The following is a 25,490-nucleotide window of genomic DNA, read 5'->3' on the forward strand; positions in this document are numbered from 1 at the left end:
GCTCAAGGCGAGGGGAGGCGGGGTCAGCTTGGGCCCGCCCCCAAGCGCGCACGTCGCGTCTGAGGCCCGCCCCTCCGCGGCTCGAGACGATAGTAGGGCGGCACCGAAAGGCAAAGCGCCGTGACGCCACGAAGGGGCGGGGCCAGCATACGTCCGGAAGACCCTGGGGAGGGAGTGTTACGTATATCCGGCGAGTAGCTGGCGGTCCCGGGTGCTGCTGGGTTGTTCGCCGTGAGGGAGGGTCCAAGCCGCCCGCTGCTGCCGGAGGAGCTCCGTGGGCCGTGAGTCCCGGGGTCGCGGCGACGAAGGGAGCGGGGTCGGAGGGGCTAGGGCTGCTGGCGGCGAGGGCCGGGGCAGAGGCCGGCACAGGCGGGGTTGGGAGGGGGAAGTGACACGCAGGCGGTTCTGTGGGGCCGTGGGGCTTGTTCTGGGCGGGGACGGGCCGGCTCGGCCAGGTCTGCTCGGTCTCCTGCCGGCCTCTGGGGTTTCGAGTCCATCTGCATTCCGCTCGGGGGTCTTGCAGCTGCTGGGCGCGATAACAGTGTTCCTGTCTGTTCTGTGCGCTCCGGTTTACTAATTGGCTTCACATCCCCTCTATATGGGGTGAGCCTCACACCTTTCGGTGGGGTGGATTGGAGTCCTTGATGATTATCCTTTTTTTTTTTTTTTTACAGACTCGGGGACTAAGGCCCGCCGAGGCACAGTGAATTGGCCAAGGCCCCGCAGATAGCAAGTGTGAGCGTTCGAACCAGGTCTCCTTGCTCCTAGTCAGGGCTCGCCCCACCCCCACTTCAGCTGTGTGTTTTCATTCTGATATCTTGGGTCGAACCTCATATTTTCTCCTTCCACCTCCCCTCCCCTTTCCCTCACTCTTCAGTGCTTGGAAAAATTCTCTGTGTTCTCCTTCGCTCCAGTCTTTTCTCCTTTACCTCGATGTATCTGCTTAGGTTGTGACAGGGGGCTTTACGGAGTTTTGCAATGGGGCTGACCTTTGACATTAACCCTGCAGCTAAGCAGAGTTTCTTAGCTAAAAACTGTACGCTTGCTACCCTAGGCCTGTCTGGAATGATGTCTCAAAGTTGCTCTGAGTATGTGTAAGAAGTCACGAATATGTATAAGATGTGATGTATAGATTTTGGGGGGGGGGTTTGGCCAATCGTCAGCCTAGTGCTCCTCCTTTTATTTATTTGAATCAGCCAGTCCTGAAATTTGCAAGTTTTAGTTTTGGGTATCTTGGCAGTGCTTTTGTTGGTAGAGCCCTTAAATTTTACAGTAGTCTAATTTGCCGTAAGATGCCATAAAGTGGTAAAGTGGATCAAGGATAGAAAAGAAATAAAATGCTAGTTGTTAACATATTCAAAAGTTGTGATGAGTTGTAAGGAAGAAAACTTTAGATTATCATTTGTGTAGTGGATGGTTTAAGGAAGCTTTTTTTTTTTTTAAGTAGTTTGTGATCTGCACTGGAATTTTATGTGATGTTAACAGGAAGAGCTTTGGCTTTTGCATTAAAAGAGGAGAGTTTAAATCCTGGCACTGTTACTTTTGCAGCTGAGCAGTCTTGGTTAAACTAGTTAATCTAGGAGTGTCAGCATCCTCATCTTGTTAAATGAGGCCAGGGATTTCTACCTGTGGGGTTAGTGTGAGGTTAAAATGAGATGTATATGCAGGCACTGGATAAACTGAAAAACTATTCATGAGGAATACAGCCTAAGATCTCAAGGATGAAGGTGATATCAGAGCCATTTCCTTAACTTTGGGTGGCAATACAATGGCACTCTGTGGGTCTAATAAGAGTTTTTATAATTTTTTAACATCACCTGAAGAGTTTCTTCAAGCACTCTCCATAGATTCATTTGGAGGGTAGAACTATAGGACTTTTAAAGCAGGGATGTCAAAGGAAAATAAATTGGAAAATCAAAGTAGTTCAGTTAACCATGAAAAATTCCTTAAAATGGGGTTTTTCCCCTTGTCACTTTTGGGGAGTTTACCTAGTTGGGAATACTTCTAAAATAATGTAGTACTTTACAACGAGTCTATAAAGTACTGACTGCAAACCAGTGTAGTACAAATAAATATATATGTGTTGGATTTTAAAGGCCAAATCAGTAGGAGTGACCTTGATGAGAGGTGCTCTCTAAAGGTGAGCCATGCTTCTTCAAGTGGTAGACTGAGAAAATAGGGAAGGATGACTGGTTTGATGGGGTTACAGAGGAGAGGCACACTGTTCTTTTACTTACCTACAGTGGAAACTTAAGCACAGTAACTTTGTAATTGTATTTAAGTCATTGGATTTCTTAAAGTAGAGACTGAATTTCCCAACAAAACTATTATTTAGCTTGCTAAATTTGGTCTTTCTGGCAAATACACTTTGATGTTACTGAAAATGGCAAAAAAAAAAACCCAAAACCCTTATTATATATATATTAATATATAGTGTTTCCATTTTTCAATCTCTTCTTCATCTAGCATTCTTTGAATGAAGAATATAGGTGGGTTTTTGTGGCTAACTCTTTTACAGTAAACTTTGGTTTACTTTTTCGAAAAAACTTCATGAAAGTTTTGTTTGATAGCAGTTGGTCCCATCAAGTATAAAGTCTTGTGTTCATGTGTTCTTGCTGATGGAGAGGAGTGAAAGTGGGAGGTTGTTCTTTTTTTCTGCACCAAATCTGAAATATTGAGGCAAAGGTTCAGTGTAATCAGGAAATGCTGACTCTGAGAAACCAAGGCCCCCCCCATTGGCTCTAGAGCCTACCTTCTTAACATTCAGAGCTCCTCTTACTTATTTCCAAGGTATGTAGACTTTTTAATAGCTTTGGGTCATCTTTTGTCTAGACTTACAGGAAACAGTAGGGAAAGTGATGTTAATAACAGTACTGGTTAAGGTATATACTTGGCTAGGAACCTACATCTATGCGCCGAATGAGTAGTCTTATTTTAAGAAAATCCGTATTTGTAGAATGAGTTAGGTCTTGATTATTCACATTATAAGACTCTCTTATTTCTTCATGGCTCTTCAATATAGTGATATCATCTCTTTTTCTAAGTTGAGACCCATATCTGTAAGAGGGGTTAAACAAATACTGTTGAAGAAGAGGTAGCATTGGTAAATGGAGCAGTGCAAATTGTGCCAGCCGGTATAGGATTTTGGTGACTTTGCTTTTTAGAACTGTTTACAAGGATAGGTTAATATGCCTTTTATTCTTGCTTTCTACTTAATACATCAGTGTGACATTTTGATCCAGATGATTGATGGGGCTGATTTCCTAGAAGTTTTGCTAACTGGTAGACAGCGGTGGTGTATCTAGGGAATGTGAATGAGCAGCTGCTTGAAGGAGTGAGTCACACAGTAAAAGAGGAAAGTATATCTTTAACTCCTAGTCCTCTGAGTATCATAGATTGAAAACTGTTAGAAAACCAGGAGCTTGTGCAGCTCTGAGGACCCCAGAGACTTCCCTCTAGGGTTCAGAATCCTTTGTTTTCTTATACTTCAAAACATGGGACTGTAAATGTGCATCAGGGCCAGGGAATGAGAGTTAACTTCTTCAGAACTGTACTAGCATTCAGAAAGCTAACGTGTGCTGCTTTCCTATTTTATACAGGTAGTAAGCATTAATAATGTCTTTCATCTTTGAGTGGATCTACAATGGCTTCAGCAGTGTGCTCCAGTTCCTAGGTAAAGCCATTTTCTTGAAATATATCATCGGTTTCAAACTTTGTGCATTTTCTCAAACAGTTTAAATATGAGTAAGCTTTGGTGTGTAGAAAGCAAATTATGTTAATGTCTTCCCCCCTCTTTTAGGACTCTACAAGAAATCTGGAAAACTTGTATTTTTGGGTTTGGACAATGCAGGCAAAACCACTCTTCTACACATGCTCAAAGATGACAGATTGGGCCAACATGTTCCAACACTACATCCAAGTAGGTTTGAAAATACTGGGTGACCTTTTGACATTTGAGGGTCAGTGTCAGGGTTGGAGGGTGAATCCCCAGTTGATGCAGTTCTTTTATTAACTGTAGCCCCCAAAGACAGCTCACTTGAAAAAAATTCCATATAGGACACACTCAGGTTACATACCCATGAATCTAAACCTCTAGAACTTTGTCACTATCTGTTCTCTCTAGTCCTGTAATGGGACACATCTCCCAAATCTACTTCTAAGGACCAGCAAACACCTTGGAGAAAAAGAGACTTGGCTTTTTAGAATAATTTAAGAATGTTTTCAGCCTTGTATCCTTTTCTATGCAAAGTGAAAGTTTCATTAGGTTTTGCATTTGTTTTGTGTTTTTTTGGGAGGAGGGCAATTTGTTTGTTTGTTTTTAGAGGAGGTTCTGGGGATTGAACCCAGGACCCTGTGCATGCTAAACATGGCCTCTACCACTTGAGCTATATCTTCCCCCAGGTTTTGCATTTGTAGTGGATTACAGCACTGATAGCTGGGCCTTGTTGGATGGAGAGGTTTATTTCTCTCCTTTATTTTTCAGCATCAGAAGAGTTGACAATTGCTGGAATGACTTTTACAACTTTTGATCTTGGTGGGCATGAGCAAGGTAAGAGATGTTTCTGTGAAAGAGTAGTATTAATTTATGGTTCATTTTGTTCCCTTTCTTTTTTAAAGCAATGTGTCATGTTTACATTGTAAGCTGCTTGCATTTAGGATTGGGATCTTATTTAATGGAGTTGTTTTATTAACTTATTTTTAACTAATTCCAAACTTGCCAAAATTGCATAAATAATACAGAGAACTCTCCTCCTTTATAACTTTTGCTCAAATTGGTTAGTCTCCCTTTCTATATAATACATGCTAATACAAATTTTTCTTGAACTATTTGTGAGTTCTTCATGCTTTGTTACTCCTTAATACTTTAATGCATATTTCCTAAAAACAAGACTATTCCCTTATATAATCTAAGTAGGTGTCAAGCTCAGGAAGTTTTATTTATCTACTGTATAGTATATATTCTCTTTTTGGTCATTTGTTCTAATAATCTCCTTAATATCATTTTTCCTCTTAAACAAGAACCAGTACAGTATCACATAGTGAATTTAATTATGTCTCTTTTGTATTCTTTATTCAGTGGAATGTAAACATGTAGGAAATTATTTGTAAGTAATTGTAAATTTGTCAAAAGCTACAAACTAGTACAGTGACTATTTGTGACTGCTGTGATCTGAAATGATATTTTGTGTACTCTCCCTATCTGGGGTGGTTAGTGGCACATTTTCTTCTGCCTTCTTGTTCCCAGTGCTTTTTGCCTTACTCAAAAAGTAAGGCTGCATCCATTAGGTTCCCAGATTCCTATCCGGTGTTTTAGACATATGCAGAATGGGACATCTTCATCTGATGAACACTCTTTTTACATTTTGCAAGACTCTAGGCTTAGAAGTAGAACATTTAAGATGTGGGGGTAAATATTCTGGGAAGGTAGAAAAGAGAAACTGTTGAGATTCTGTCAGGTTTACTCATTTGTTATTGAGTTGAGAAGTCTCCTTTTGGAGCATTATGTTATTAGGTTGAATCTAATACAGGTTTTTTTTTTAAGTTTAGTTAAAAAAATAGAATATTGGTAATTTTAATCATTGAAATAATTTTAGCCAAACGGTTGATTAGAGATCCAAATAATTTTATAGTCAATGATTTCATTAATGTATAGTTAATTTATTTTATTCATTTAATTCTTACATCCTACAAAATCATATATTAGTGTCATCACTCATGCAAAATACCTATACAGAAAGAAGATTGAACAAAAATTTACAGAAATATTAGCAGCAGCTGTGTTTTGATGGAGAGATATAGATTAACTTGTTTCCTTTTTTTCTATAGTGAGCTTGTATTATTTTCATTTGGGGAGGAATGGGTGTATGGATGGTATCTTTTCTGCTTCTTTCAAAAGGATTTGTAACTGCTTACAAATTTAACTTCAGAGGTAATGCAGTTACAGAGTAAACTGAGACCATCTGGAGAATGCAGAAGGAGTAGGAGTTTTTAGACACCTGAACTGGGAATTTGTGTTATTTGGTGTGATAAATTCAGCTTTCAGGTTTTGATAGAGTGAGAAGGGAAATCTCTTGATGGTCCCCAACTTAATGATGGTTCCACTGAAGAGTTTTTGACTTTACAGTGATGCAAAAGTGATGCACATTCAGTAGAAACCGTATTTCAGATTTTGAATTTTGATCTTTTCCTCAACTAGTGATGTATGGTACCACGGTCTGTAGTGATGCTGGGCAGCCGCAGCCCCGGGTCAGTACGTGATCACAAGGGTAAACAACCAGTGCATTTACAACCATTCCATACCAGACAGCCGTTCTGCTTTTCACTTTCAGTACAACATTCAATAAATTACATGACAGATTCAACGCATCATAAAATAGGCTTTGTGTTTGATGATATTGCCCAACTGCAGGCTGATGTATTCTGAGCACATTTAAGGTAGGCTAGGCTAAGCTATGTTTGGTAGGTTAGGTGTGTTAAATGCATTTTCAACTTAATGATATTTTCAACTGGTGTATTTATAGGGACATAACTGCATTGTAAGTTGAGAAAGATCTGTACATAGTTTGTTTTGTTTGACTGAGAAAGATTTACTTAACAGAAACACTTTTTCATAACTTTGCTGATCTTTTACAGAAGTTACTAAAAATGCTGTACATTTAGCGTTGGTGGTATAGTGGTGAACATAGCTGCCTTCCTAAAATGCTGTACATTTGGACGTTTCCTTTTTTTTTTTTAATAACTTAAAAAACTTAACTTATAAAAGGAGTCCAGGCACAATGTAACAAATTCAGTATACAATCAGTATACAAATGTGAAAGGAAAAAGTGCAAGTTCCCCCAGCCTCTCTTTCTCAGTCCCACTCTTCAGAGGGAGTCATTGTTAAATGTTTGATGTAGAGATGCTTCCTTAATCATCCCATTGAAAGGACTAGAAATGAGTGACTTAGAAATTATAATACAATTAAAGCTTTACTTCCCAAACTATTATCATGTCATTAACAAAAAATAAAATTTATAGGCACATGGGGTTAAATGAGGAGACTGAAGTAATTGGCCTGGAAACTTCAAACACCTGTCAAGCTCAGTCTCCCTGAGGGCTGAGTGGAATGGACAGTCAGTACACTTGCACATTGGTTAGTTGGGAACTAACTTGGGACTAAAGTTTTATGGACAAGTAATCTGCATCCTGATAAATGAGTGAAATTGGGTATAAGACAGCAGGGAGTGGTAGAAACTTTGGCAAACTGGAGAACTCAGACCTCATCTAAAGGGGCAGCCACCGCTCAGTTCCAGCTGGTGATTATCTGTCCCGCATGTGGATAGATAGGCATGGAATTGCCGGATGTTGCAGTTTTTCAGAAAATCAGGCAGAAAACCCTGATTTTTGAATTAAAAAAATCAGATTCAGTTCATGGACCATCAGTTTATACCTTCTATTCTGACTGGCTAAGACTGGGAGGATCTATATGGAGTCTAATGCTATTGAAACTGGCCAGGATTTGCCTACTTAATAGACCATTGGTTGTTCATTTTCAGAATATATTTTTTAAATTGATGCAACTGCAAACTTTGTCTTTTAGCTCGTCGAGTTTGGAAAAATTATCTACCAGCAATTAATGGGATTGTCTTTCTAGTGGACTGTGCAGATCATCCTCGACTCATGGAATCCAAAGTTGAGCTTAATGTATGTTTATATTTTTTTCTCTTCTTGGCTTGTTTCTTTTAAGGCATACAGCTCAGTAGTGCCAATACTTAAATCATTCCAGTTAACATTTGGTGAAAGTCCTGGTTACAAGAAGAAAGTGTTTAAAATCTGAGATGGTACTTTTCAATGTCCTGAGGAAACTCTGCTTGAACACGAATAAATTTATTTTGTTTATCACAGGGAGACTCTATGTCCAGTTTGCTCAGGACACTCCTCAGTTAATGCCTGTTTCCCCAGCATAATTAACGTCTTTCCCTTTCTCATCTCATGTATGGTCATTCTTTATGAAGTGTTGGCATAGTGAAACCTAGAGATATTAGAGTTCTTTACACTTCTGAGTCTTCATTCTCAGGTTGTGCCTGCCCACACTTGCACTGAGTGACTTGCCACACCTTAACAGTCTGGTCTCAGTCTTTAGTTTCCGTCACGTGTGGTGTTTGGTAGCTAGGACTCACTCCAGGTTTTCTCCTTTCTCAACATTGCATTTTTTTAGCTTGATAATTTCTATAATGTTGCCTGTGTTATCCTGTGCCTCTCCTTTCTCTTTTATAACTGTCTCTCTGCATTCCTGTCCCTGGCAGGTTGAGCCTGTCTCAATTTGTAAGTAAGTTTCTTGAATCTATAGCTCTACTCTCATGTAGAATCACCTCCAGGGCAGTCTTTCCCTTACGTGACCCCTTGACACTGGTCATTCTCTTTCTTTAAACTCCCCTTTTCATTCTTGGTTTTGGTGCACTCTCTGGCAGATACAGCTCAGACTCTTTCATGAGCATCAGTTCCCCTGCTTAGCCCTTAAACCCTGGTGCTCCCCAGGGTCTGTACTTCTTCCCAGGTTGGTCCAGGCTTCTCCTATTCTTCATTTGCAGCCCACATGCCAGTGACTCCCAAATGGATTTCTCTTGTTTAAACCTCTCTTGAGCTCCAGCCTCATACATAGTGCTACTTATTAGACAACTCTCCCTACCAATTCTGTTCTCCCAGAATGGAACTATTCATCTTCCCCATTATCCACCTGGACATGCAGTGAATTACTGTAGACTCCACTAGCACCCTGCCATATACTATAATGCTAGAAGAAACTTTCTCAGACTTGTCTTTGCCCTACTTAATATCTTTTAATAGATCTTTTACCACTTGTAAGGTAAAATCCAGTCTTTTGCATAGCACATAAGATCTTTCACAGTCTTCTATTTCTCCAACTTCTTTTCTCTCTGCTGCCTACCTTGAACTACATTCCAAACACAGAGAATAACTTGTCCTCCCTTAAGTATGCAGAAGTGACTGTATCTACCTGGTTTTCTCACCTAACCCTTACCCCCTTTTGCTGGTAAATTTTGAGATGTCCTTTAAGAGATCTGAGTTCAGGTATGACCACTTCTGGGAAGCCTTCCCTGATCTCTGACTTTTAGACTCTCCACTTTATCAATGTCTGCTGTCTTTACTGATTTTCTTACAGATCTTTCCCACTGGACTGTGAACTTAGGTGGCAGGGACCATGTCTTATTTCTTGGTGAAACCCCTGTAGTTAGCAAAGCATCAGATACATAGTAGGCACTGTGTTAGTATTTAATGAATGAATGACATCCTTACTCTGATTTTGTCTAACATTTCCGAGAACTTAAGGTGCTCAGAGTAGGTTCCCCTTTATCCTTTCAACTCTACTCTCCTTTTCTAGCTTTTCCCATCAGTGAGAACTAGATTCCCAGGCTTGACATCTCTACTGGCTTTCACCCCTGTCTTATATCTGTCTTATCATTTAGACATCAGTCTCTTCACTTCTTTCTCTGAAATTCCTGCTGCACTATCCACATGCTGCTATCTTAGGCTGGATCATCATCTCTTACTTGAGCACCACAGATGGATACTATTTGTGAATTCATTGTACTAAAAGTAGAGATTTTGTCCAATAATTTCTGGATTTGGGGTCTTTAGGCTCTATTGCGGCTAATTTCTGAGACTGGCACCATAATGTTTGTCATCTCTTCCCAGCGCGTTTATTCTGTCACTACCTGTCAGTGCACATGCTGTAGTGCATCCAGGCGGCACTCCATGCGGCTTCCTGAATTCTTTTCCTACAGTAACGCCATTGCTTGTATTCTTCCTTCTCCTTTCTCCCATCCAAATCCAGCCCCTCCTTCAGAGTCCAGTTTAGTTTCCATGTCTTTGCTAAGATTTTCTTCAAGCCCACATTTTCCTGTATGTATTTTAATATTTATATTCTCTTTCTGTTCCTTGTGACATTTAATCATCCACTTGCCTTGCTTTGTTGACAGATGAACATAGAGCGGGGATTTCTGGAGCCGGGGATGTGCTGTACCCTTCCTTTTGTATTCCTTAGTGTCTGAGAGAGCGCTTTGCACACATGGGGCATCTAGTGAATACTTGGGGATTCCTGCAGTTCCTCTCTGAGGCTCTGTAGCCAGAGCTTCGTTCTTCTAGGACAGTGCTCAATAGATAGCTGAGGATGGCCTGTGACTGAGTGATTTAGGTCAGAGTTAAGGTTGGGCAGTTCTGCTGCCTTGTAAAGAGACACAGCTTTAAGTTGTAATTGTCTTGAGGCTGTTAGGGGATTTTTACTAATGTGAAGGTAATTTTAAGGGCTTTTCACCTAATGTTAAAGGTGTTATATAATGTCAAGATTAACTTTCAGTTAATCACTCAAGTATAAATAGCAGATTTTTCACTTACAGACAACTGAAGTTCAAAGTTGTTTTCCTTATCTGGTAGGCTTCTATAGATGCTTCACTTAACTCTTCTTTATCTTGTCTTTAGGCTTTAATGACTGATGAAACAATATCCAATGTGCCAATCCTTATCTTGGGTAACAAAATTGACAGAACAGATGCAATCAGCGAAGAAAAACTCCGTGAGATATTTGGGCTTTATGGACAGACCACAGGAAAGGTAAGAGAAGATCTTCAGGGGGTGTATTATAAAGGAACTTCGCAGCTTTTGAAATATTCATGTGTTGCTACCTAGATTTTACTTGTCTTTCAGAAGTTTAACTGGGCTTAGGATTCGTTTTACTGGAGGTGATTTCTGGGCTCTCTGAAGGCAGGAGTGTCTTTTTTAACTGCTTTCTAATGAGAGTTTCCTCAGGTATACGAGGATGAAGGAAATGGTAGAAAAGGCAAACTTAATCATTTTGAGAATTTTCTATCTTTCAAGTCCAGTTCTCAGAAATCGCTTTTGAAAGAGGCTTTCTTAGTTAGAAATTTTTCTTGACTGGAAATCTCAGTTATGAAGAGTGATCATTTATACCACTTGCCAAGCACTGAAATCAGTCCTGGATTATCCTCAGTGCTCCTTGCTAGAGAAGTAGGATTGCTACCCCTGTTTTGAAGATGAGAATACTCTGAGAGAAGTTTGTTCAGGTCTACACAGCAAGTAAGTCAGTGATAAAACCAGGAATAGAACCCAAGTTTTCCAGCTCAGTAGGTTATGCTGTCTCCAGTAGGAAGGAGAATGCTGTTGCAGAAAAGTATGCTTGTGAGAGAGAAAATCTAGATCAGCTATAATTAACAGCAATCCTGGTCTTTTCAGCTTGGAGTTTGGGCATATTTAATTTTTAAAAAATTTCTGGGATCTATAACTTTCTGACTTTTCCTTAGTCTTGTCTCTTCTCAGTTATCTAGTTCTTTCTGAAAATGCTTCCTCTAATTAATTTAGTTTTCCCCCTTACACACACATGAAGTTTTAATTTTCTTGATATAACCTGTTGTTAGTGTATATTTCTGAATGCTTGGGTTAATGAGAATATCCTTATTCATAAAAAAAAAGTCTTGAATTTCTTTTGTCCATCAAAGAGCATGCTGGTTCTCTGGGCCCCAGTGGCCTCTTTCTTGGTTTGCTGCCATAGCTTTCCAGATGAATGTTGGTGTGTTCAAAGAAAGGCTCTTCAGGGGAGGTGCCAAGATGGCAGAGTAGAGAGCATCACAGCTCGCCCTCTCCACCTGTGATGGAAAAGAATATGAAAAGGAATGTATGTGTGTTCATGTATGACTGAAACATGATGCTGCACACCAGAGATTGACATAACATTGTCAACTGACTCTAATTCAGTAAAAATATGTACAAAACATATATACAAATAATAAAAACAAAAGATAAAAATTTTTTTTAAAAAAAGGCTCTTCCAACGAGAGAGAGAATCTGAGAATAGAACTGCTTATCTATCCTGAAAGCCCAAACGCTAGGGAAGTCATCTGTGTGGCCTTGACCACATTCTGTAATTGCTACCTGCCAAATTTACTTTTGAGAAATGGAGAATGAGATTTTTGTCGTCATCCTTTCAAGCTTTTCCACCATGGAGACGCTAACGGGCCTTTCTTGGTTTTGCCTCCCCTAGGGGAATGTGACCCTGAAGGAGCTGAATGCCCGCCCCATGGAAGTGTTCATGTGCAGTGTGCTCAAGAGGCAAGGCTATGGCGAGGGCTTCCGCTGGCTCTCTCAGTACATTGACTGATGTTTGGACAGTGAAAATAAAAGAGTTTTACTTCTCTGGACTGATCCTATTCACAGCTTCCTCATGAACTTTTCTAATAGAACAAGGAAAGCTCTCCAACCATGTCTGGCGCTGAGAAGCCGAGAGTCTCTGTCAGCTCTCTCATCGCCCAGTGGTGACATGTGCTCTTCTCCACACTGTTGGGAGGTAACGTTGCCCCACGTGCTGGTGCAGGTCAGCATCCCAGGACTTGGAAGGTGGCAGGATTTGCCGAGTAAAGCTGTGTGCCATCGTGGGGCACCTGGAAAGAAAAACACGTCTCACCACTGTGGTTGATTTCAAAAGAAAGTGATTCTATTTTTTAAAGAAAGTGTTGTTAATGTAATTGGTATCCCTACTAATAACTTTTTGAGTTCACAATTTACTTGGTCCAGAGTTTTCTATTCCTTTTTTTTTTTTAATCTAGTGAATGGCATTTAGATACTTCATAAAATTATGCACAGATACACATTGGAGGCCAGAGCTCAGTCAAGTGAACTTACTTGTGTTGAATCAGCAGGCTGGTGAGGGAAGCCCCCCTGTCTCTGACTGCCTTGTGTGAGGTGGCACCACCTTGTGCACAGGGAGCTAGGAGAGGGCAGAACCCTGGCCTCGCAGTTGAGGCTGGTTTTCACTGTGGCAGGCTAGGGTCAGACTTCATTGTGGCAGGCTAGGATCAGACTTCATTGTGGCATGTCTAGCAGATTGTTCACTGCAAAGGATTTAATTATAGAGTGGGTTATGGTTATTTTTACTTAAAAAGTTACAAATTTCAGCCAGTCTTTGCTTTTATGCAGTTGTAAAATTTCGTTTTTCTCTGTAGCACCATTTTCATTTTCAGTTGTAAAAGTGACTTTCGCCTCATAAAAGGTTTGAGAACATCTCCCACATTGTCACACACTGCAGGTGTGTCTGTCATTTTTGCAGATTCTAGAGGAAATTTTTCTGAATAGGAGAGTCACACAGGAGAAAGTTAACAGCTTAATTAAGGGCTCTTAATTCTCTGAGTTGAGAATTTAAAAATCTGGTATTATAGCATTTCTGAATATATGGAAGATTTACTCAGTGATCTTTAAAATTGCCACTTGCAGAATTTGGTCTCTTACTGGACTCTTCAAGAACTTTGTCTTTTTATTGGTTATCAGTTTATTTTTGGTGTGTAAAGGTTAACATCTGTAGCTTTTCCAGATTTTTTTGTTTTTTTAGCAGGGGGTAGAGGAGTATGAAATTGCCTTTCTCCAGTCCAGAAATAATCTGGGGAAACTCTAATCCAAGAACTTTGTGTAGAGCTGTTCCCTTTAAGCCAGCATCGCTTGTCAGTAAGCACCCATTATAAAAGCCTCAGCATCCCAAGTACAGTGACGAAGGTTATTTTTATAGCATTCCATTTTCCTAATGCCATGTGTGAAACTGGATTTTCATGATCTTAACAATATTCTACCCTTGTAGTAATAGATGAGGAGATAGGAGATGGTCTTAAGCTGGGAGGATATCTTCAAAATTCATTTTTCCTTTAATGAAAGATGAGAGTTATTTTCCTCAAAACTGAAAGTTGTGATGACGATGCTTATATGCAGAGGATTGAACTAAATTCAGTGGATTCTTCTAGTGTGAGCGCAGGGAAAGTGTGGATAACATATTCTTGGGATGAGAGTATTGTTCTTTAGTTGGATTTCCCATTGTTAGTCTTCAGTACTGACCTGTTGGGAAAGCATACTTTTTCACTGCTAGGTATCAGATGCAGAGGCTCAATGAAGTGTAAAGCTGGAAAGAGCATGCCTTTCATTTATTAGCAAGCATAGGTGGTTTGGAAAGGGGTTAAAGCCTTAAGTTAACAAATCTAGCTAATGGTGAATGAACTAGGTAGTTAACCTGCATACTTTTGATTTCCTTTGGCTAAAAGGTAACCCATACTTCTCTATCCAGAGACATGAGGGGTATGATTGCTTTAGTGTTAGTTTTCTTTTTTTTTTTGTTTTGGTCCTTTTTTTTTTTTTTAGTCCCCAATCACTTTGTATCAAGCTAGGAAACTATGGATTCTGCACCAGGCAGCTCTTTGTGAAAGTGGTTTATTTTGGCCACTGGAGAAAGAGTCAAGATTGAAAAAATCAAGTGGCATCTGTCTGTTTCTTGCCCCACAGAAAACACAGTTCCTATATTAAGATAGAGGAAAGAAACAGCTATGACGAGCTTGGCTCAGTTAGGATCAGAGCTTTGTACAGGAACTCCCATGAATTGAAACTTTCCATTCTGTTTTATCAGAGTGCATATATGTCCTATTTCAGGAAAAGTTAAATAGTCATTTACAAAAAAAAGTCAGTCTGTATCCTAAGCGTTTTAATAAAAAGTTAAAATAAACTTAACTATCTTGCTCTTTTTTTTTTCTTTTTTACATTGATTTGTTCTGAGTTTGAACATACTATGACATTTGTTATTGGGCGCAGGGAAGCAAAAGTTCTTCCCTACCTGTGAAAAGAAATATTTCCAATGGACGTGAGAGAAATTTTGCTATGGGGCGGAGTGGGGGAAAGCTAGGCCAGTTCACACATTGCCCTAAAAGTAGTAAATTTACTACCGTTTGAAAGCTTTGGGACGTGCGGTGGTCCCAGGATTGGTAGTCACTTCTGCAACAGGATGGACATGGCTGACTTGAACAAAATCTCATATTAACAGCTAGCAAGGTATGGAGATTCCTTAAAAAACTAGTTACCATATACTCCAGCAATCCCAATCCTGGGCATATATTTGGAGAAAACTCTAAATTCAAAAAGATACATGCACCCTAGTGTTTATAGCAGCACTGTTTACAATAGCCAAGACATGGAAGCAAAGTAAATGTCCACTGACAGATAATTGAATAAATAAATTGTGTATATATACACAATGGAATAGTACTCAGCCATAAAAAAGAATGAAATAATGCCATTTGCAGCAACATGGATGATCTAGAGATTATCACACTAAGTGAAGTAGATCAGACAGGGAAAGACAAATACATGATATCACTTACATGTGGACTCTAAAAAAATGACACAAATGAACTTATTTATAAAACAGACTCAGAAATAGAAAATAAATTTATAGTTACCTAAGGGGAAAGAAGAGGGGATAAATTAGGAGTCTGGGATTAGCAGATACAAATTACTACATACAAAATAGATAAGGTCCTACTGTATATAGCACAGGGAACTATATTCAATAGCTTGTAATAACCTACAGTGAAAAAGGCTATATGTGTATAACTGAATCACTATGCTGTACAACAGAAAATAACATAATACTGTAAATCAACTACACTTCAGTTTTTTTTTAAAAGGAAAAAAATACTCAGCAAAGATTGCTTCCAGTTTCGCTGTGGTTTCACTCATCACTTGATATAAAATTAGAGCAATTGAGTTAAATGCTACATTTGGCAAAATAGGGGAAGGAATGAAACCTGTGCTCGTGCATTTATTAGGCTTGTAGGAAGCCTTGCTTAAAAAAAACCCCAAATGAGTTTCTAAAACCAGAATATTGGGACAAAATAGGATGGGAAGCAAAACAGGTTCTTTTTGATTGAGTATTAAAATTATTGGAGGCATCTTGTGATTGAAACTAATGTCCCCATTACAGTGAAATGATGCCATGGGCTTTTCATTTATATAGGTTTGTGTCATTGAGTGGAACATGAAAATTAACGGCCAATTCAACGTGGCCAGCACTCAGGGGCATCTCACCTTGGCTATTGGCTGTGACTTGGGACTCTACTGTGATGTGCCATAAACACAGAAAAATATGACACATAACAGTTCATGCTGGAGGCTTAAACATCATTAAGGGAGAATCACGGGACTCTAGAGAATAAGAAACAATTACTGTGATTGAGCCATCTTCTGTGTCGTAGAACCAAAAGAAGACAGTACGTGCTATGGGAAGTCTGCTAATTTCAGTCCTGTCTCATACCATAATGGATCATTTCCCTTTCTCAAACAGGTTTGTGTCACTGGAAGCATTGTGAGCATTACCCTGTGTTGTGCTGGGCATACACCAAGTAGCATTAGTTTACTAAAAAAAATTGAGGCAGAATGTTTATGTAATTTAAGTAGTAACTGAATTTTTTTCATTAATGCTGGGGTAAATACATACTAAAATAATCTTAGTGGAATTAATGTGTACTTAAGTGATATTGTGATAAATAGACCTTTGTAAAATGTCTAGCTTGTAGTGACTGTTTCAGGGATATCCTGCAGCCCCCCAAAACATACTTGTTCATGTTCCTCTGTCCTCAGGGAGACTCCTTGGAAAGGTATGGATGTTTTATGTTAGCTTAGATCAGGGATGGCAGACTACAGCTTGTGGTCCAGATCTGGTCTGCTGCCTGTTTTTGTATGGCCTGTGAGAAAAAAAAAAGCAATTTTGTGCCATATGACAATTACATGAAAATTTTCAGGATCCATAAATAAAGTTTTATTTATTCCTTTAGTTTTTGCATGCTACAACAGCAGGGCTGTTTATCTGAGACAGAATATATGCCTCACAAAACCTGGCCCTTTACAGAAAAAGTGACCCCTGACCTAAGATAGATCCTGGGTGGTGGTTATACATGTCATTATGTGAAATGTGCATACTTCAAACTATAGAGTTGCGTAGTTAAAAACTTTTACTTCAGCTAATGTTCACCGTAGTTTTAAAGGGCAATTTTATTTGAGCAAATACAGTTTCCATGGGATATGCAGTGTGGGGCTTTGGCATCATAAGACCCTAGGTGTAATCTTGTGGGCTACATGCCCCCTAGTGAATTGCTGTAGGGTTTACTTACAAAATTTTAAAATTCTAAATCAGGCCAAGGATTTCTTGCCTGTATTATCCTAGGGATCAGAGGCTGGATGTCCCCTATACCTGGGCAGATAACTGACAGATCCTGTCATTGCCAGGACAATATAGCCATGTTAGCGCTCATTTCTGTTCCCTTTCCTGCAGCTGAGCGAACAGAGACGAGTCTAGGTTCCGAGGGACCAGCACCCCCCCTATCTACGAGTAAAGCCACACACCACCTGTTACTCTCCCGGGGCTTGTCAACCAGTCCCGTTTCTCCCTCTACGTTGCACAGGTGGCCTGAACCATCTGGGGCGGGGAAAGGCGGAGTCAGCCTCAGCAGCCAATCAGAACTCGGCCTCAAGCCCAGCCAATCGGGCCGGGCCAGTTGGGGTTTAGCCTATCCGGCCGGATGAGGAAGACCTGAGACAGTGTTTGAGCCTCTCGCTTCCAGCTTTGGGTGGCGCTGCGTGGGGTCCCCGGGTCCCGGCCGCGGTCCTTGCTGTCTCGCTCGTTCTCCGGGAAGCCCCGGGTGCGCCGTCCCAGAGGCCATGGGGCGGCAGTGGGGGCCCGCCATGAGGGCAGCCGAGCAGGCGGGCTGTGTGGTGAGCGCCTCCCGGGCCGGGCGGCCCAAGGCTGGCTCGTGGAGCTGCAGCGGGGTGATCCTGAGCCGCCGCCCGGGCCTGGTGCTGTGCCACGGGGGCATCTTCACTCCCTTCCTGCGAGCCGGCAGCGGGGCACTGACTGCTTCCGGCGCCTCCTTCCTGTCCGGCGACAGTTGCGGTGACGACCTGCGTCTGAACGTGCAGTGGGGCCCAACGGCTGCGAACCCCGAAAGCCGCGCGGAGCAGAGCCGCCCTGGGCTGTGCACGACCCAGTGCGCCGGCCCGGAGCCCGGCCGGTACGCCCCACCTCGCGGGAGGCCGCTGCAGCCTCCGCGTTCCGCCGAGCTGCTTCTGCTGCTGAGCTGCCCGGCTTTCCGGGCCCACTTTGCGCGCCTCTTTGGCGGCGAGGCGGCCGAGCAGTGGCGCTTCGCGAGCGTGGCGCCGGACGACGAGGTGTCGGAGGAGGAGGACCAGCTGAGAGCTCTGGGCTGGTTCGCGCTGCTGCGTGTGCGGCCCAGCCTGGAGGAGGAGGTGGAAGAACGCGGGCCTGTAGTGGCCGTGACGCCGCTCGGGGCCCTGCCTAAGGGTGCGCCTCTGCTGGCCTGCGGCTCCCCGTTCGGGGCCTTCTGCCCGGACATCTTTCTCAACACGCTCAGTCGCGGCGTGCTCAGCAACTCTGCCGGCCCGCTGCTGCTCACCGACGCGCGCTGCTTGCCGGGCACCGAGGGCGGCGGCGTGTTTGCGGCACGGCCCGCAGGGGCGTTGGTGGCGCTGGTGGCGGCGCCCCTTTGCTGGAAGGCCCGCGAGTGGGTGGGCCTTACGCTGCTCTGCGCCGCCGCCCCTGTCCTCTGCGCTGCTCGAGCGGCTCTTTGCCACCTGCTCCCAGGGGCCGCTGCTCTGGCCGACCTCCTACCGCACGAGATGGGGGCCCCGTGGGGCCTGCCCCTTCGAGACCCTGGGCCCCCGTGGGCAGCTGCGGCCGTGCTTGTGGAGTGCGGTACCGTCTGGGGCTCCGGGGTGGCCGTGGCGCCCCGCGTCGTGGTGACCTGCCGGCATGTGGCCCCTCGGGAGGCGGCCAAGGTCCTTGTACGCTCCACCACCCCCAAGTAAGGCCTGCAAGGTTGCCCAAGTTCCAACCCCCTCACCAGGTCTCCGTTGTGTATCCTAGGCCTCAGGTCATAATCCTGAAGATTATGGAGGCCTTCTGGCTTCATGTTCATGTCTTGGCGGTGCAGTGTGGCTAGAGACCTGTGGCCCTCCCCTCATCCTAGGCACCTAGAACCCCGGAGTAGGAGGTTCTGGGCCTCCTGGTAGGGGTTGAATGGGGCTTAAGCAAGATGCCAAACCCTGGGTTGGGGAACTGTGGGGTGTCCCAGCATTCCTGTCTGGGCATCTGTGAGCTCCCTCTCCCAGTCTGAATTCCTTCTAGGCAACTTCTGTCTTAGCCTGGTACCCACAAGTAGTCCTTTTGAATGGAGATTTCCTAACCCTGCCTTCTCTCCCCTGAAGGTAGTAGGGAAGTCCCAGGGTCCCAGGATGCCGCCCTCCTGGAGTTAGGAGAGGGGCTTGTTACTCTTACTTGATTTATATCTTAGATCTTAACCAGAACTTCCCTTCTGGATCAGAATTAACACATATAGGGTTCCACCAAATTAGAATGTGGGAGTGAGACCCAGGCAGGTAGATACACTGTGAACAGTAGTTGGGTGATACCAGCAGCCAGGTTGGGACTTCAGTCATTTGTTCCCTCTGCAGGAAAAGCACTCTTGCAGTTCTTTACTTCCACTTGCTCTGACAATGGAGACAGCAGCCTTGGCTTCCTGGCTTGATTTTATAATACGTGTTCTTTCTGTTCCCTCTGTAGTCTCAGGTTCTTATCTTAGGCCAAAGCAAAGCAGTATAGCACCTGATGCCTGGTGTTTTCCTGTACCTGACTCAACCCAGCCTCTCAGCCCAGGCATTTCCAAATGCCTCTACTGAACTTTTGACATTAACCCAGCAGACCTTTGACATGGAAGTCGCCCCTGGCGGCCAACAGGGCAGCCATGGCTTTATAAGAATGATTGATGACGAGAATTTTCCTCTTGTGTGTAGTCCCCAATTCCTCACTCCTCCGCCCTCCCCCACCCCACATACTCTTGCTTCTAGGAGACCTACTGGGTCAACTGGAAACTACCCCTGCAGAGTGGGTCGCTGGAAGCCCTTGTATAATCTTATGGAAGACGCTTGATCTGTCTAATCTGTCTAAGCTGAGTTGACACAATAAAGTCTTAAAACAGCCTGACACTTAGTAAGAGCTACAGGAGTGCTAGCATTTATGTAAACAGAGACCCAGAGAGATGAAATCGTATCATGTCCGCCCCACCAACTGACAGGATTATTGGTAACAAATGAGGCAATAAAGGAAAATGCTTAGAATGTTTGCCCTGGCTCCTATCACTATGTGACCTTGGGAAAATTACTCAACCTCTCTGGGCCTCAAATGTGCCATCTAAACTAGAGATAATACCAGTGCCTAGTTCACAGGGCTGTTGTGAGGACTAAATGAAATGATGTCCATGGAACGTTGACACCAGGCCTGGCCCACAGTGCTCCCTAGGTGTCAGGGGTTTATGATCATGGTGAAGTACAGCAAGCTTTATGTAGAAGTACTCTACTGTTGAGAAACAACACAGTATGGTTTACAAACAATATGCCCAGAGTTGTCTGCTGGTAGGTTTCAGGGCAGGCACCAAATCTTTTGAGTCCCAGGTCCATGACTTTTACTATCACTCATTATTTAGTTTCCTCCCAGTGCCAAAGTTCTGGAAAGCTAGCCTGTCATTTTGTTTCCCTTGCTCGCAGGAGTGCCATAATCTGGGGACATGTGGTATTTGCCACCCAGGAGACATCTCCCTATGACATAGCGTTGCTGAGCCTGGAGGAGGACCTAGATGGTGTCCCTATACCTGTGCCAGCTGAGCATTTCCATGAAGGTAAAGGCCAAAGGGGCCCTCTGGTCTGGGGCGAACCTCGGGAAGGAAGTCAGTGTTAAGCGCGCTAACCCTGCACATTGGGGCCAGTCCTCCAGGTCATCTCCCTTCCCCCACCCCCTGCTTGAATAATGAGTCAGGGTGCCATCAAGCTGGCATGAAAGCACCCTGGTTACAGTGCTTTGGCTGGAGTTGCTCTTGTAGGACTCCCTGCTTGTGCTCAGCATGCCCAGGGTCCTGAGGGGTGACGGGTGGCTGGAATCCTCGCTGAAGGGTGAGGACACCTCTTTCCTGAGGCCCTGAGGCAGTGAGTGTGGAGGTGCTGGGCCCAGGGGGCTCCTTATAACACTGCAGGCTGGTCTGAGAGATGTACTTTTGAGGCTCCAATGGCATGATTTGAGTAAAAGGTTTTGTGATGCTGCCACTGAAGTACCCAAGGTCTCATTTTGTGGATGTGGTGTGATGTGGCAACAGGGATGACAAGCTCTCTGCGTTGGCATCTCTTCTGCCTGTGACTAGCCCTGTGTCCTTGGACCAGCAACGTAATGTTCTCTGCCTCAGTTTGCACATCTGTAAAAGGGCGATAATGCTCCCTACTCCTGGGCATTGTGAGGAGATGTTGCCTGTAAAACACTTGGTGAGGGAAGCTGGAGGACACCTTATAGCCATTATCACCATTTTATTTTCACCCACAGACTTCTTAGTCCCAGGAGATGGGTGTTAATTCCACAAATATTTATTGAGCACCTCGCTAGGTGTTAGGAATCCTAAAAAGTGACTACCCAGTCCAGCAGGGGAAGGAGGGCTGGAGAACAGCCAGATGCTGAGAAGAGGCGATTGAGTAGATACAGTGCTGGGAGCTTGGTGGAGGTCCTGGGGAACTCATGGAAGGCTCTCTGGAGGCAAGAGTATCTGAGCAGAAACTCAAAGAGCAGAGGGTTTGGCACTTTGGAGAGGGCAGGAATGGAATTGGGGAATGAGTCCTGCCAGACTGAGGAGGGTCCCCACCTTCACATTCCTTCCCTCCCTGACAGGTGAGGCAGTCAGTGTGGTGGGCTTCGGCGTCTTCGGCCAGGCTTGTGGGCCCTCAGTGACCTCGGGCATCCTGTCAGCTGTGGTGCAGGTAGATGGCACACCAGTGATGCTGCAGACCACGTGTGCTGTGCATGGCGGCTCCAGCGGGGGACCCCTCTTCTCTACCTGCTCCGGGGACCTCCTGGGTAACCAGCTCCTTGGCTCTCTCCCAGCCTTCCCCTTGCCAGAGCCTCAGTCCCATCCAGTGAGCATTTGGTGTCCAGACCTGGGAGCTACCCTCTGGAAAGTTGGTGGGCCTTATGCCCACAGGTAGTTAGCCAAGGTTTTCAAGGTTGTGCTGCTGAGGGTGGAGAGGGATGGATGCTGAGCTTAGAGGGAAGAGATCTGAGTTCTGTTGCCTTCTGTGCCACCAAGCCACAGCACAACCTTATGGTAAGTCACTTAATCTGATTTGATTTGTGAAACTCAGGAGTTGGATTAGTCCAAGGGTCACAAACTCAAAAGCCTACAGAGGCTGGGTGGCCAGAGTGAATGGGTGAGTGAGTGAGGAAAGATAGCAGTGAGTGAGGGTCAAGGGTGAACTGGGGTGAACACCACTCAGCTCCAGTGCATTATTGCCTCATTACAGAGCCATGTGGGCCAAACCTGGCTGACTCTCCAAAGTTTCACAAGAAGCCGTGAACCTTTTTTTTTTCTTTTTTAAATATGTGGTTGTTAAATCTTTCAGTTTTTAAAAATTTGGTAACCAATTCAGGGTTAAAAAAAAAAGTTCTGTTTATTTAAAAAAAAAAAAGCCAACTGTGAGTCCACGTGGATACCTCCACCTTCAGTCCAGCACACACAATTCATGCAAGCCTTCCCCCTAAGGGAATATTTCTGACCGCTTTCTCCTCCCAAAGTGAGAAATCCTGCCTTGCTCTTGCTAGCTACAGTGGATTTACTTATTTCTTCCACTGTAGTGTACAAATAAAGTACTTCCAGAATTCCTAACCCACACCCCTGTGAGAAAAAGATTTCCCAACTGGAGTGCAGCTTTGAGCATGTACACTTCTTTTTATCTTTAGCCTTAAAGTGTCCAATCATAACCGTGTTTTCCAAAGTTTCTTAGGTCAGCTCCTTTCTTGCCCTTCCCCTTCAGTGTAGTTATGTGATTTGTTTGAAATACAGTTAGGTACACTTGTCCCAGTCTGCATTCCATTTCTCTCCTATATACTGGCTGACTTCTAAAACTATATATACAGATAAGTTGATACAGAAATACAGACATGTGTATGCCTGAATTAGTATGTGTCTACCAGTATAATCTTCTAGCTCGGTCTGCTGAGAGGGGCAAGAAGCGGTGACACCCCAGTTACAATGATTACACCGAGAGCCTGAATCTTGGTTTCTAAGAGCCATTCTCTAATAAAAGGAACCAGGAACTGGTTGATTCCAGGGCTGGCACAGGGAATATCCAAGATGAGCCTGGAGCACCTTGCGGGTACTGGGGAGACTGCATGAATAAAACAAAAGTCCTACCCTCCTGGAACTGACATTAGTTGGAGACAAAGATAACAAAATAAGTGAAACACAGTATGTTAGATGCTGACAGTGTCAGGGAGAAAGTAAAGCCAGAAAGGAGGACTGGGGTGTGAGGAGCTTGTGTCCATGAAGGAAGCCTGGAATCTGTCACTGTGAGGGGACTGCAAGCCCCCAGCAGGCCCAGGGCCTTCAGGATGGAGGTGGGCCTCCCTTCCCTGTCCCCTGGCTCACACCTTCTTTTCCTCTCTGACCCCTCAACAGGCATCGTTGCCAGCAACACCCGGGACAATAACACAGGGGCCACCTACCCCCACCTGAACTTCAGCATCCCCATTACCGTGCTCCAGCCAGCCCTGCAGCGGTACAGTCGGACCGGGGACCTGGGTGGCCTCCGCCAGCTGGACCACACTGCTGAGCCAGTGAGGGTGGTGTGGCGGCTGCAGCGGCCCCTGGCAGAGGCCCCACGGAGCAAACTCTGAAGCTGTGTCACCCCTCTGGAGACAAGAGCAACCATTTTATGCCATGGGAAGTGCTGATGCTGGCGGCCTCAGGACCCGGACGTGGCTCGCCCCAGCCAGGCCGCCTCTCCATCGTACCCACCTTGTTTAGCTCTGGAGTCTGGGTCAAATTTTTCTTTAGTCCCCAGGGGTCTCCAACTTGGCAGCCCATTTTGGGGTGCTTTCTTGAGCCCCCATGTTTCTCTGCCCCCGACACTAGACTCAGCTCTGTTTTTTTCCCTCCTGTGGAGCCCAGTACAACCGTACAACAGCCCTGGTCCTGACAGACAGATGCTAGCTGGAAGCCCTGGTTTTGAGTCTGTTCCCTGTCTCCTGATGGCCACTGGCTGCCTGGAACAGCTGCTTCCCTGAGGCCTTGGCTCCTCTCTACTCTTGGGAAGAATTGGGCTGACGGAGCGCTGGGGCTTCCTCAGAAAACCTCGGCAGATAGGCCCCACTCTGAAGACGAGAGGTAAAGGAAAGAGCGCCTTCCTGTTCTGCTAGACCAGCGGGGAGGTGGAGTCCTTGAAAGCCAGGACTCTGGGGTCTTCATATGTCAGGTGTCCTGACCTACAGGGGCACTGTGACAGGGTGCCTTAATTTTCCAGCCCATAAAATGGGCCTCAGGGATCTTGGAGGGAGTGGGTAGAATGTGTCTGGTTGGGGTTTGGGAATAAATAGGACCTACAGGAGACGGACCTACTTCTATATATCTGATTCTCTTTTTCCTTTCTTTGTTTTGAGAGTTGAATGGGGAATAGGAAAACACCGGGCACAGAAATACGCCTTTCCTGTCCTGTTTTCTCAGTGGGGTGTGATCTCATGGGATGTTCTTGTGCCAGCCAGCCTAGTCCGGGTAGCTGGTCATGGTGCCAGTCAGCACTGGGTGGGCTTGCAAACCCCAGTAGGTGGTGGTCTTGGCCTGGCAGCTAGTATTTACAGAGTGCCCAGGATGTGCCCTGGCCTGTGCCAGGCCCTGGGGTGGATAGGAGCTGAGGATTTCAAAGGGGAATGTGGCCAAGGCAGCCCCAAGGAGCTAAGACCCACCCTGGGAGTCAGGAACATGCACTGTGTGCCCAGGGCCCTGCACAGGTGGGCCCTCAGGAAATGATAAATCACTGACAGGTTGAATGCCACGTTTGGGAATGACTGGAGGGCTAATCCAAGCAAAGAGACTCGCTGGGAATACTTTGTCACATCTATTTGTTGAGCACCAGCTCTGGGCAACCAAAGAACACTCCTGAGATGGTGGGTCTCCCTCGTGTGGATTAGGAGTGGGGCCAGAAGGCAAAATTAGCTTGAGAGAAATCCCATAGTAAATTAATGGAGGCAGGGAATGAGGGCTGAGGTCTGACTTGGCTGAGCGGGAGGGGGAGGATTTATTCCAGCCTGTGTGGGGAACCAAGGAGCTCAGGCTATTATGGGGAGACTGGTGTGTCAGGCTGTTCGTGTGTCGAGCTGGGCACTTCTGTCCTGCTCAGATGGAAGACCATGTCTGGGGCCCCTAGGAGTGGGGATCAGGGAAGGCTTTATCAGGTGACTCACAAACTGAACTGAAGGGAGAGGAGGCATTTACCAGGTAGGCTGGAAACAGGGAGGATGTTCTGGGTTGAGGACAGCGGGAGCTGGGGGAAGTGTGAAACTGTGCGTGTGTCTGGCCGTGCTAAGTGGAGAGAGGATTGGAAAGGAGGCTGGAGAACCCATTACAGCAGCCCTAGTGAGGGGGAAGATGGCCAAGGCAGGACTGTGGGCACAGAGAAGATCAAGCATGAACCCAGGACTTCATGCATGCTAATCATGCACTCTGCCACTGAATTATACCCTCACTGCCTTCCTGCTCTTTTTTAAACAATAATTTCATTTGGAAACAGTTTCAAAC

General features: G+C 44.6%; 2 protein-coding genes across 6 annotated transcripts; both read left to right on the forward strand.

Moving 5' to 3' along the window:
- Nucleotides 1–153: 153 nt before the first annotated feature.
- SAR1A (secretion associated Ras related GTPase 1A) lies at nt 154–14,550 on the forward strand. Of its 3 annotated transcripts, none has more exons than XM_072971370.1 (8): nt 161–281; nt 675–752; nt 3,600–3,673; nt 3,800–3,919; nt 4,484–4,549; nt 7,580–7,683; nt 10,477–10,608; nt 12,053–14,550. In XM_072971370.1, exons 3-8 carry the CDS (start codon nt 3,616–3,618, stop codon nt 12,167–12,169), a joined length of 597 nt encoding a protein of 198 aa, XP_072827471.1. In that variant the 5' UTR covers nt 161–281; nt 675–752; nt 3,600–3,615; the 3' UTR covers nt 12,170–14,550. The 3 variants fall into 3 exon arrangements, with proteins under 3 accessions (XP_006212941.1, XP_072827471.1, XP_015102165.1); XM_015246679.3 differs by having other exon boundaries at nt 675–735; XM_006212879.4 differs by lacking the exon at nt 675–752 and having other exon boundaries at nt 154–281.
- Nucleotides 14,551–17,518: 2,968 nt separating this feature from the next.
- TYSND1 (trypsin like peroxisomal matrix peptidase 1) lies at nt 17,519–24,321 on the forward strand. Of its 3 annotated transcripts, none has more exons than XM_072971367.1 (4): nt 17,519–18,692; nt 20,431–20,561; nt 21,593–21,778; nt 23,376–24,321. In XM_072971367.1, exons 1-4 carry the CDS (start codon nt 17,533–17,535, stop codon nt 23,591–23,593), a joined length of 1,695 nt encoding a protein of 564 aa, XP_072827468.1. In that variant the 5' UTR covers nt 17,519–17,532; the 3' UTR covers nt 23,594–24,321. The 3 variants fall into 3 exon arrangements, with proteins under 3 accessions (XP_072827468.1, XP_072827470.1, XP_072827469.1); XM_072971369.1 differs by having other exon boundaries at nt 21,593–21,681; XM_072971368.1 differs by lacking the exon at nt 21,593–21,778.
- The last annotated feature ends 1,169 nt before the right edge of the window (nt 24,322–25,490 follow it).

Source organism: Vicugna pacos, chromosome 11 (genome assembly GCF_048564905.1).
Source record: "Vicugna pacos chromosome 11, VicPac4, whole genome shotgun sequence".
In the NCBI taxonomy this organism is placed as follows: Eukaryota; Metazoa; Chordata; class Mammalia; order Artiodactyla; family Camelidae; genus Vicugna; species Vicugna pacos.